Source organism: Eurytemora carolleeae, unplaced genomic scaffold (assembly GCF_000591075.1).
Source record: "Eurytemora carolleeae unplaced genomic scaffold, Eaff_2.0 scaffold107, whole genome shotgun sequence".
In the NCBI taxonomy this organism is placed as follows: domain Eukaryota; kingdom Metazoa; phylum Arthropoda; class Copepoda; order Calanoida; family Temoridae; genus Eurytemora; species Eurytemora carolleeae.
The window spans coordinates 151,555-163,565 of NW_019396413.1; the positions used below are offsets into that span (position 1 = coordinate 151,555).

The window sequence follows — 12,011 nt, forward strand, 5'->3', positions numbered from 1 at the left end:
CAGCCAGCCAGGGGAGCTAGGGTTAAGATCTAGGCTAGGGTGGAGTGAAGCCTCATGAAAATCAGTTAGTTGTTGATCAACCCTTTCTGTGGAATGAGAGGTGGAATTTCATCCTGAGGATCCATCTTACCCTGATTATTATTTATTCACATCGATCGTATAGTATTTTCTCATTTTATTAGTGTTTGTATAAAATAATAATAATAAAAATAATATTAATTAGGAAGAAAAAGAACAAGATCTAGAATAAGGCATATCTCCATAATATGCAATAATACTGGGGTATTAGCTCATTCTGTGATGTAACATTTCCATTGGCTGAGTTGTGAGTATACGAGCTGTCAAGGATGATTAATGTTAGTCTACGCTGGACAAGGTTTCAGGAAGAAAGACATGCAAGGAAATATATAAATGGGCTGGATATATGAGACTCTATATTTCTCAATCACAAGATGTGGGTCCATGGGTCCCACCACGTCAAACTAAAGTAAATTCCACGTAAGATTGAAAAGATATTGAGAGGAACAAAAAAGTTTTAAATATCTAATATGTAACTGGACAAAATTACTTTTCTTCTAATTGTGCGTAAATCAAAACTAAAGGAGCTACGAGGTCACAAAGTTGTACCAGAAATGTCGCATGTTCACATTCCCTTTTTGCCTCGTATTATTTTATAGATAGAACAATATTTTTCAGTTTTCTTTGTATCTTATCAGAAATACTGTAACAATGTTGTGATTTTGGTGATCTTTTACGATCAGCGATTCAAGGGATTTTAAGATCGCTAAGATCATAGCTATCTAGGGGTATCATGCCCCCCCCCCTCCACCCCTTGTATAGACTTTTGAATCATAACGGTTTTAGTTGTGTTTACATGACAATCCTAAAAAGCCAAACAGATCTAAAAATAACCCAAGCGACGCCGTTGTTCCGTTATCTCGGAGGGCTGGGTGCAGGAGAGCTGGCTTGATCGGCCCGGGGAGCGAGGGTTAAGATCTAAGCTAGGGTGGAGGGAAGCTTGGGAAAAAGAGTTAGTTCGGCACGAACCCTTTTGATGAGAAGACGGGGGATTTTCTGAGCTTACTTCCACCGCCAATAATTATTTATTTTCATCAATCGTATAGTATTTTCTCATTTTATTAGTGTTTGTATAAAATAATAATAATAAATTGTAAAACCGTCTCGCTGAATATTTGATAATATGAGTTGTTTCCCTGACTTTTTAGCATATACTAGAATACTGTGCCAAATTCAAATTTCATTATTCAATGTTGAAAATAATTATCATTTAAGTAAGAAATGCGGTTTTTTAAAAGATCCTCTATGCATTTCTGTTTTTCCAGTCAGATTTGGATTTTAGAATTAATCGGAAGAAAAATAATTTAATAAAATGTTCAACAATTTTATTAAACTTTGCAGATTGAACTAAGATATTTTAGATTTAAAATATATAAAATAGTATTTTTAGAATTTTTGAGAAAAAATTAGACAATTAGAGAGATTGGCAGAATTATTCAAAATTCAAGCAATTCATATTTGCACAAAAATCGCATGACGCATTCTCAAATACTTTTCTCTCAATTTGTAGCTTTTAAGTTTCTAAAAGGCTGTTAAATGATATAACTGACCTGAAAGTTCATGACTACTGATCCCGCCGGGATATACAATGATATAACTGACCTGCATTCTGAAGGTTAATGAAAACAGATCCCAGGAATATCCACATCCCAGCAATAAATAACATCACCACACAGTCGGCATATTAAAACAAAAACACAAAAAGGAACTAAACATTAATAACATCACCACACAGTCGGCATATTAAAACAAAAACACAAAAAGGAACTAAACATTTGTCTTAAACTATAATTTTCATATTCCGATATTTTCGCAACAGAATGGTGTAAACCTTTCACATTTATATCTACGAACATAAAATCTATAATAATAGAATTTTTGAAATGTCAAAATATTGGGATAAGCTAATTTGAGGCAAGTATTCAGTTCTTTCAAAACTTAAAAAACAGCTTTTATGATAAAACAAACAAATTCAGATGATAACAGGTTTTACTTGATGAGTGGACTGTACACGAAGTTTCTAGTAACCTTCCAATTAAAAAGTTGCAAGCACGATTCACAACGGTACCCTTTACAACTTTGATAATTGCCTTCTTTTTTCTCTGCAAGTTAATTTCATAAAGAAACCAAAATCAAATAATTCATTTTCATTTGAAAACTTAATGATATCTTCATAATTTAGCTCAGACTCTTAAATTCGAGGTTAATTGAGATTACGTTGAGACCCTTCAAGTTCTAACCTCATATTAGCGTGTGATGCTGATAGTAGAGCAGCCTGCCACGCCTCTCTGTCCAGCTGGGTGTGGCAGGCTAGATACTGAACCTGCCCTCCCTCCCACACCAAATTAAAACCGTACATACACGAGTCTACAGTACAACAATTTCAAAATTTCAAAATTTCAAAATTTCAAAAACTTTTTGTGAAAAAATATTTAATATTTATTGTTGAAAAATTTCGCAAACTTAAATAAAAAGTTTCTGTACTTTGACATTCCAGACTAGAAGTTTGGATTTAAGGCTTTGTTGCACACAATACAAACAATCTAGTTCCATTTAGAGAAAAATACCCCAATATTACTTTGTATATTTTAAAGGGAGCGTTCACTATTTTTCTAAAAGTATTTTAATTTTTGAAACAATTTTCCTTCAGCGGTATCAAGTATTATTGTAAAGTTCTCCAACACAATTACTCCTAAAATTATATAAAATATTATTTTTCAATTACAAAAAATATCTTTTACACACATTAAACATTAGACGAAAGGAGCATAGTGTCGAGGATTTGGTTTGATAAAAATGAGAAAATAAATTCAACGGAAAGGTTTTGATGAACAAAAACAAGAAATGTTCAAGGACGTTTTCTCTAGTTCTTCTTCGGTAAAAAGTGTAAAGTATTTATCATTGTAGTTCTCTAGACCTTCATATATATCTACATTTTTAATATTTAAAAATAAAACTAATAATGATAATAATAATAATAATAAAAATAATATTAATTAGGAAGAAAAAGAACAAGATCTAGAATAAGGCATATCTCCATAATATGCAATAATACTGGGGTATTAGCTCATTCTGTGATGTAACATTTCCATTGGCTGAGTTGTGAGTATACGAGCTGTCAAGGATGATTAATGTTAGTCTACGCTGGACAAGGTTTCAGGAAGAAAGACATGCAAGGAAATATATAAATGGGCTGGATATATGAGACTCTATATTTCTCAATCACAAGATGTGGGTCCATGGGTCCCACCACGTCAAACTAAAGTAAATTCCATCAAATTCAGCAGATANATTCATATTTGCACAAAAATCGCATGACGCATTCTCAAATACTTTTCTCTCAATTTGTAGCTTTTAAGTTTCTAAAAGGCTGTTAAATGATATAACTGACCTGAAAGTTCATGACTACTGATCCCGCCGGGATATACAATGATATAACTGACCTGCATTCTGAAGGTTAATGAAAACAGATCCCAGGATTTAAGATGATATAACTGACCTGTAGGTTCTGACCACTGATCCCGGGATATAAAATGATATAACTCACCTGCAGGTTCTGACCACTGATCCCGGGATATAAAATGATATAACTGACCTGCTGGTTCTGACCACTGATCCCTGGATTTAAAATAGAACAATAAGTTCCCGCGCAGTCGACACCAGCGTTCCAGTGATACTGAACAAAAATAAACTTTTTAAAGGGATTGTAGGAGCAGGCGTAATTCAAGTGACCTCCCATTTGAAGAGTGGAGTGTCCGATTCACAGGATCCTGAAACCATTAACTGATCAAGGATGTTGAATATATCCTTATTAATCTACTGAAACCTTTAACTGATTAAGGATGTTGAATATATCCTTATTAATCTACTGAAACCTTTAGCTGATCAAGGATGTTGAATACATCCTTATTAATCTACTGAAACACTTAAAATTGTTGAGCACTATATTTGCAACCTGTTATAAAATTAAGAAATATCAAAATCTACTTTTCGAAGTGGCAGATTTCCTTTCGCTTTTATCACAAAAAATTCTTAATTTTTAGGGACGCAAGTAACAGATGAGCTGTATTCAGTTCAAAACCGTCAGCGGGTCTTACTGCAATTCAACCGCTATTCGAGAGAATTTTAAACGGAGCTCTCTATACTCAATTAACAGTCAAAGGTCACTTGAAATTACGCTTCCAGTCCTATTAAGCGGGGGGAAATAGTTAAGATATGATATATAAAATTCGTAAAATTTACACAGTTCTAAAAATATTACGTATACCACCACCACCAAAAAAAAATGTGAATTGTTGTCAAATATGCGACTTAAAATGTATAATGTACAAATGTAGAATTTATCATTATAAATCTATTTAAACCAAAAATGTATTCAAATATAAAGCCAATATTATTTTTATAAATCATCCTATATAAGTGTCTAGCTATTATTTACGGATATAATCAAGTGAAAGAGGGAGGAGGTAAATTCCCTCCAAGGTGAGAAAACATATTCAATTGTTTGCTGAAAAAGCATTATTTTACACTAAACCCCATGACCAATTAATTAAGTCAAGTATTAAAAAACGAAATAACCTTTCATAAATTTTTCAATTTCTAAACATGATTTTGCCATTCTTGAGCTAATATCAATATAAAAAGATATATATTATAACACACAATTGCTAATAAATCATGAGGAAGTAAATTTGTGTTGATAAAAAATTCAGATGTTTTCTTTAAATATATCATATTTCTACATTTTTGAGAAAGTAATGGTGTAGATAAATAAAAATAAAAGAGCAATAAAATGACCACTGAAAATATAAAACAATAAAATAAATTCTAAACCATGAAGCGCAAAATTATAATACTTGATAATCATTAAATGGTCTAAATGTACTTCCAGTTTTAAAAGTCTAATTTTATTTGAACAGAAATTCATAATTTTACGTCAACATTTTGTTTATCCATTTCATAAAATTTAATGTTAAGAAAATAAATTTGGCTCTTGTTTGTATTCAATAAACGTCATAACAGCTTAGACTCAACTTGTTGGTGGCAATGTTGATTTTAATTTTTAAAATCCATCAAAGTAAAAAGAAAAATATCCGCCAATTTATCAGTTTGTAGAATAAAATAGGCGACTTGGGAGGCAATATTTAAAGACTAAAATTGTTACTTGAAATGGCGGCACAAAGCGACCAAAAAGCCTAGTTTTCTATATTTGATAAGAACGTGAGGTTTTCTGTTAAGAATGTTCTCACTGTTATGGATGTGTCTATATTAATGAAATTCTATATTTTCTAAAGATGGATTTAGCAGAAAGTATTACAATAGTCCACATATATCTAAATCGTCTTACAAGAAATATCAGCTGTCAAATCTCACAACTAAGTTCAAATAAAAACATGAAAAAGAGCAAAAATAGATAAATCTTCATTTTTGAAATATTTGTCGATCAAATACATCTAGATTTTTTTCAAAGTAACCATTACAAAAATCGTTAAAGAAAAGTTTTAAACTCTCCTGTTTTTTTTTGGTCAGGGACGAGGGCGGGGGGAGGGTGGGTAACATAAAAACTCAATGTTACTTTAACTTGCAAGTTTTCACAAAACAAATCATTTTGATTTCCCATTAAGCCCAAATTCAGCAATTACATGGTCAACAACTATTTTTCTGCTTCTCTATAATCTCCTAAAATATTGGGGAAAAGATTAAAATGCTTTTTTTAAAAATATATATTTGTAGCAAATATCGTAGCAATCCCTATAATTGTAAACCTGAACATACCTAGATATATTACGTTCTAAATTGTCTGTAAATCTAAATGCGCTTATTCTTAACTACGCAAAACTTGAATGTGATTAGCCTAGCTAAGTACTGCGATTAGCTTAACTACGCATATGTATGTATCTGCGCAAATCTTGTAAAAATATCTATATTTACTTAACTTGAAACATAGATATCTAAATATTCGTCAGTTGGAATAGACTCTGCTTTGATTACAGTGACAGAGTAATTTGTTCCCCATTTAACGAAAGATTTGATGAGATTGTGCCCATTGGTTTGGCATTAATAGTTTACGAGCTTGTGTCTGTGTTGACATTGATAGCTGACGAGATCGTGACCATGTTTGGCATTGATAGTTTAATAGCTTGTGTCCGTGTTAACATTGATAGCTGACAAGATCGTGCCCATGTTTGACATTGATAGTTTTTGAGCTTGTGTCTGAATTGACATTGATAGCTGACAAGATCGTGCCTGTGTTTGGCATTGATAGTTTATGAGCTTGTGTCCGTGTTAACATTGATAGCTGACAAGATCGTGCCTGTGTTTGGCATTGATAGTTTATGAGCTTGTGTCCGTGCTGACGAGTTGTACCTGGATTGATACAAGTCTTAAAGCAGTTTTAGGAGTAGAGCATTTACTACAAATATAAACCTGATCTATTTTCGAAAATGGTCTTATTCAATAATTTTATCACACTACGTCGGGAAATATTTTTAGGTATAAAATTTGAAAATTGGATTGTAGGGTGAAACAGTTTTTTCGCCCTGTTGAAGGGCGATAAAGTCATTTAATCACCCTACAAATAAATTCTCTCAAAATTGAATAAAAAATATAATGCTGAATAATGAATTTGAATTTTTAAAAGTGCATGCCCAGCAGAACCCAAGCTAAATAGATTTAGAACCATCACCACAGAAAGAAGAAAAAGAAATCATAAATTTAGTAACAATGACCCATCACCATAATATCATTTCATAGGATTTTTTGCTTCTAAAAACCTTCAAATATAATATTTTACATTACAGATGCAGTACAGTACAGTACGTTCTAAAAATATTACGTATACCACCACCACCAAAAAAAAATGTGAATTGTTGTCAAATATGCGACTTAAAATGTATAATGTACAAATGTAGAATTTATCATTATAAATCTATTCAAACCAAAAATGTATTAAAATATAAAGCCAATATNCAGTACAGTACAGTACAGTACAGTACAGTACAGTACAGTACAGTACATTACATTACAGTACAGCACAGTAAAGTACAGTACAATACAGTACAGAACAGTACAGTAAAGTACAGTAAAGTAAAGTACAGTAAAGTACAGTACAGTACAGTACAGTACAGTACAGTAAAGTACAGTAAAGTACAGTACAGTTGAAGCACAGTTAAAAACCGTAGAGTACCGTAAAGTACCGCGCAGTACCTTACAGTACCAAACTGTACAATTGAGTTCCAGTACAATGCAGTGCAGTAAAAACATAAATAAAATCCTTATCTACTGTAAAATGTAGTAAAATAATATCTAACATTTTTCTTGAGATATTTAGCAGATATATCAAAGATAGTGCCAGCAGTGTTTTTACCATTTCTACTATTTATCAAAAAAAAATAAAGCTGAGCAAAATTTGTGTTTAAAATTCTTAATTTTAAAATAAATGATAAATACTATGCATTCGATAAAAAGTATACTTGCAATTAGGACAATTTAAAAAAAGATTGTTCTAAATTATTATATGTTACTGTTAAGCCCAAGTAGTTTAAATCAGATTGCAATTCGAAAGCGTGAATAAAGTTACATTTAAAGCTTAAAATCGTTTTCTTTTCTGTTCTTTAAATATGTAAGCAATCCTTTTGAACGCCGCCATTATTGTGCTAAAAAGTAAAGTGAAGGAAGGATACTGTGCCCGGTCACCAATATTACCTCTGCCCGCAGGACCTATGCATATTAAGCTAGACCCAGACTTCTTTTTAGTTTCTAAATCAGTCATTTTTTATATAATTTTAAAAGGGAAAGCGGCGTTTCTTGAAAGGGGATGTTTTCTGAGACATCTTGGACTCACTTTAAAACCAAAATGACTACCTTTAAGTATATTTAAACGAGTATCAAGCTAAAAAGAAGAGATTTTGTTTCTTTATTTGCCTTAAATAATTTTTAGAAAAGATCTATAATATTTGATCCTTACAATCAACATCCATAGACTCAAACTAAAATAAAATAAAATAAAATAATAGTCTTAAACCAAGGCAAATACTGAAGAAAACTCTTAAAAATATATATTGTGAAGGAAGTCGTTTGTAAAGTCTCCTTTCGTGTAATCAAGTCTCCGCAAATTTCTTTTGGTTATTGGATTTAAGAATCATTAAGGCTGAACACTTGGCTCTAATTATAGTGTTATTATCCTTATATCTTTCAAACCTGATGTAGATTTTAGCCAATGATAGTTTTCTAGCAAGTGTTAACCAAAACCCCCCAACCTTTTTAATGTACTCTGCAATAGAATTTGCAGTCTTTATTTAACCAATTAAACGAATATGTGTGGAGAACAAAGGACGAAACAGTGAAGATGACTGAACAAACTCGGAGGACAACAATGAATAATGATGAAAAACCCAAAATTTCAATAAAGTTAAAAATACTTTTATCATATTTAGGTTTGAATTGACAAAGCTGTTATTATACTTGAATTCAGCAACATAAAAGTTGAATATCCGACTTCAACAACGTAAATGGATCAAACATAGAAAGATATTTATTTATATTTACTTAAGGGAAAGGAGTTTGTAAAAAAAAATTTGATCCCTATTTGAATTAAAAGTATTAAAGATCTTTATTTTTCCTTTCATTATTTTCACGGATTTCCTAATTAAACAGGGTGAACAATGTCCGTAAAGGTCGATATTTCCATAATAATTGATTAGATAAAGGTTTAAATAAAACCATGATTACAAACTTTTTAAAATTAAGTGGACAGACCCTTTAAAGCTTGACCTTAATTAATTTCTGATTTTTACTTACTTTCATTTCTTCTGAAGAATCCGTCCTGCCTTTCCCGTACAAACATTACACCCTCCTTATCAAACCTAAAATATTATATTATTAAGTACCCCTCAAAACCACAAACCCAGATCATCAAACATTATCTAAAAAGCACATTTCCCAAAAAATATTAGCTTTGAAGTTTAAACATACATCAAATAAATATGATTTACTTGATGGTTTAATATATAAGTCAATCTAGATGAAGAATCCAAAGAAAATGTTAAGGCAACCTTAGATCAAGAAACTTAAATCATAACATATAGGAAAGAAAAAATTATACAAAAAATAAAGATAAAGAACAGGTTTTATAGTGGGGAAAGTATGATATTAGGTAGGAAGGGAGCTAAATTGTTTACCTCTGACCTATCTGACAGAGGAAGGTATGAGTTGACCCTGCAGCTTGAATTACCTGTGACATATCTGGCAGAGGAAGGTATGAGTTGACCCTGCTGCTTGAATTACCTGTGACCTATCTGGCCGAGGAAGGTATGAGTTAACCCTGGTGCTTGTATTACCTGTGACCTAGCTTGCACAGGAAGGTATGAGTTGACCCTGCAGCTTGATTTGCCTCCTATCTGGCAGAGGAAGGTATTAGTTGACCCTGCTGCTTGTATTACCTGTGACCTAGCTGGCCGAGGAAGATATGAGTTGACCCTGCTGCTTGAATTACCTGTAACCTATCTGACAGAGGAAGATATGAGTTGACCCTGCTGCTTGATTTACCTGTAACCTATCTGGCAGAGGGAGGTATGAGTTCACCCTGCAGCTTGACTTTTCTGTTACCTAGCTTGCACAGGAAGGTATGAGTTGACCCTGCAGCTTGTATTACCTGTAACCTAGCTGGCACAGGAAGGTATGAGTTGACCCTGCTGCTTGATTTACCTGTAACCTATCTGACAGAGGGAGGTATGAGTTGACCCTGCAGCTTGACTTATCTGTTCCCTTTCTGGCAGAGGGAAGTATAAATTGACCTTGCTGCTTGAATTACCTGTAAGCTAGCTTGCACAGGAAGGTATGAGTTAACCCTGCTGCTTGAATTACCTGTAACCTATCTGACAGAGGGAGGTATGAGTTAACCCTTCTGCTTGACTTATCTGTAACCTATCTGGCAGAGGGAGGTATGAGTGGACCCTGCTGCTTAATTTTCTGTGACCTAGCTGGCAGAGGGAGGTACGACTTGACCCTGCAGCTTGAATTACCTGTAACCTATCTGGCAGAGAGGAAGCATGAGTTGACCCTGCTGCTTGTATTACCTGTGACCTAGCTGGCAGGCCAGCAGACCCATCTCTGTTCTGTTAAACTTCATCCTTGACCCGCCCACTACCACCTACATTAATAATCAAATAATAATCTATCTTAGCCCATCCAATTTTGTAAAGAAACAACAATTGAAAATCATCTGTTTTCAAAATTAAAAAGATTAAATAATTCGTTCTTGATCAGACAAAGTTTAAAGGGGTACCGTTGTTAATCGGCATTGTCATCTTTGCATGAAGGGTCATTTGGAATGGTTTAAGGGTCCCTTAAACCATGAACCCTGAAAGCTGGAGGACCGTGAGTCAATATTTAGTGAAAATAAAGCCAGTATAAAGAGTTATGTCTGGACTACAAAGACACACATTGTTGGCGAGTACACTAGAAACCTTTGCCAGATTATTTCAGATTTATCATTCCGACTGATTTATCAGATTTATCAAATTTATCAGTTCTATCAGTTTTATCAGATTTATCATATTTATCAGAAATATCAGAAATATCAGAAATATCAGATTTATCAGATTTATCAGATTTATCAGACTTATCAGATTTAACAGATTTATCAGTTTTTCTTCAACATACAGAGTTCATTTTCTTTTATAAAATAGGAACAACATTTTTGTTCAAAATAATTTGAATTATTGAATTTTTTAAAACTAATTATTGTTTTAGAAAAAGTTGCCAAAAAACAATGGAAAAGAATGTCCAGAATACTTTTGCAGATTCTTCCTTAAGCTAGTCAAATATCAAAAGTGCTGTTGACTGATACACAAACATCTAAACAATTTGTTTTTAATCTTTGTGACAGAAACAATCTCAAGGAATAATAATTGTCTTAAAACATTTTTTTTTTAACTGAATATTTGCAAATTATCTTTTATCCACCTCATAATCTGAGTTCGTTTTCTTTGGGTTGTCAAATGGTCATAAAGGAAACGAACTCAGATTATNACCGAAATATATTTTCAATAAATGTGGAACTAACATCTACTTTTTTACTTTACAGAGGTTTGGCCCATCACCATCACCGAATTTTAAGACTGATATTGATTTCTGGATATTTTGAACTAACGCAGCATTGCCTCAAAAAAAGAACCAAAAAGTAAGTTGGTGAAGTTTTACGAGCTTGATAAGGATTACTGAACTGACCAGCAAAAGAATTAGTTAAACCAGCCAAACCTAGTTCAACTACTTCCCACTTATTTTTAAAGCAATTGAGTCTTTACACAAACTTTAATTTTCTAATCCCTATATCTTTGCAAACCAATGTCGTAGACCTAAAATATTTCAAGCTGTGAATTCTGTTAGATCAAATAATCTAAGTTTGAAATATCAAAGATTTATTCCATCAGGTTGCAAATATAAAGGGAAAAGAAAATGTAAGTTTGAGGCAAAGACTCAATTTCTTTCCTTCTTTGTAAAATAAGTTTACTACAGTGAACCCCAAGATATATGAATACATAGCAAGACTTCTTTATAATGTCATATTACATATTCAATATCAAAGCCGCGAAAAAATGAGTTTAATATTAATATATCAATTGCCTTCATATTTCAGGGAGAATTATCAAAAAACTTATGACGGTCTATGTATTCATATATCTGGGATTCACTCTAACTAAATTTATTTTCCAAAAATCAGTGTTCACTTAATGTAGAGAAAAGTTCCTAATGTTGTGCCCTAGAACATACACAATAATACACGATATACATGGTTTAATCAAGACCCACCAACATGCCTTATATGTTTTCTATCCAAATGTAAGGAAAATCAGAGTTTTGATAAAAAAACGTTCTTTTTCTGGTTTCGTGTCATTTTTTATAGAAGGAGGGGTGGGGTTGGGGGTGGGGGT

General features: G+C 32.6%; 1 protein-coding gene across 1 annotated transcript in view; it reads right to left on the reverse strand.

Moving 5' to 3' along the window:
* The window catches only part of LOC111702836 (type II inositol 3,4-bisphosphate 4-phosphatase), a 60,394-nt gene that overhangs the window by 38,845 nt on the left and 9,538 nt on the right, over positions 1-12,011 (reverse strand). The window contains exons 2-7 of the mRNA XM_023474617.1: positions 10,155-10,228; positions 8,878-8,942; positions 7,783-7,836; positions 3,674-3,754; positions 2,723-2,770; positions 2,319-2,445 (exon numbers count right to left, since the gene is read on the reverse strand). Coding sequence (XP_023330385.1) covers positions 2,319-2,445; positions 2,723-2,770; positions 3,674-3,754; positions 7,783-7,836; positions 8,878-8,942; positions 10,155-10,228 — 449 coding nt within the window. The remainder of the gene's footprint in view (positions 1-2,318; positions 2,446-2,722; positions 2,771-3,673; positions 3,755-7,782; positions 7,837-8,877; positions 8,943-10,154; positions 10,229-12,011) is intronic.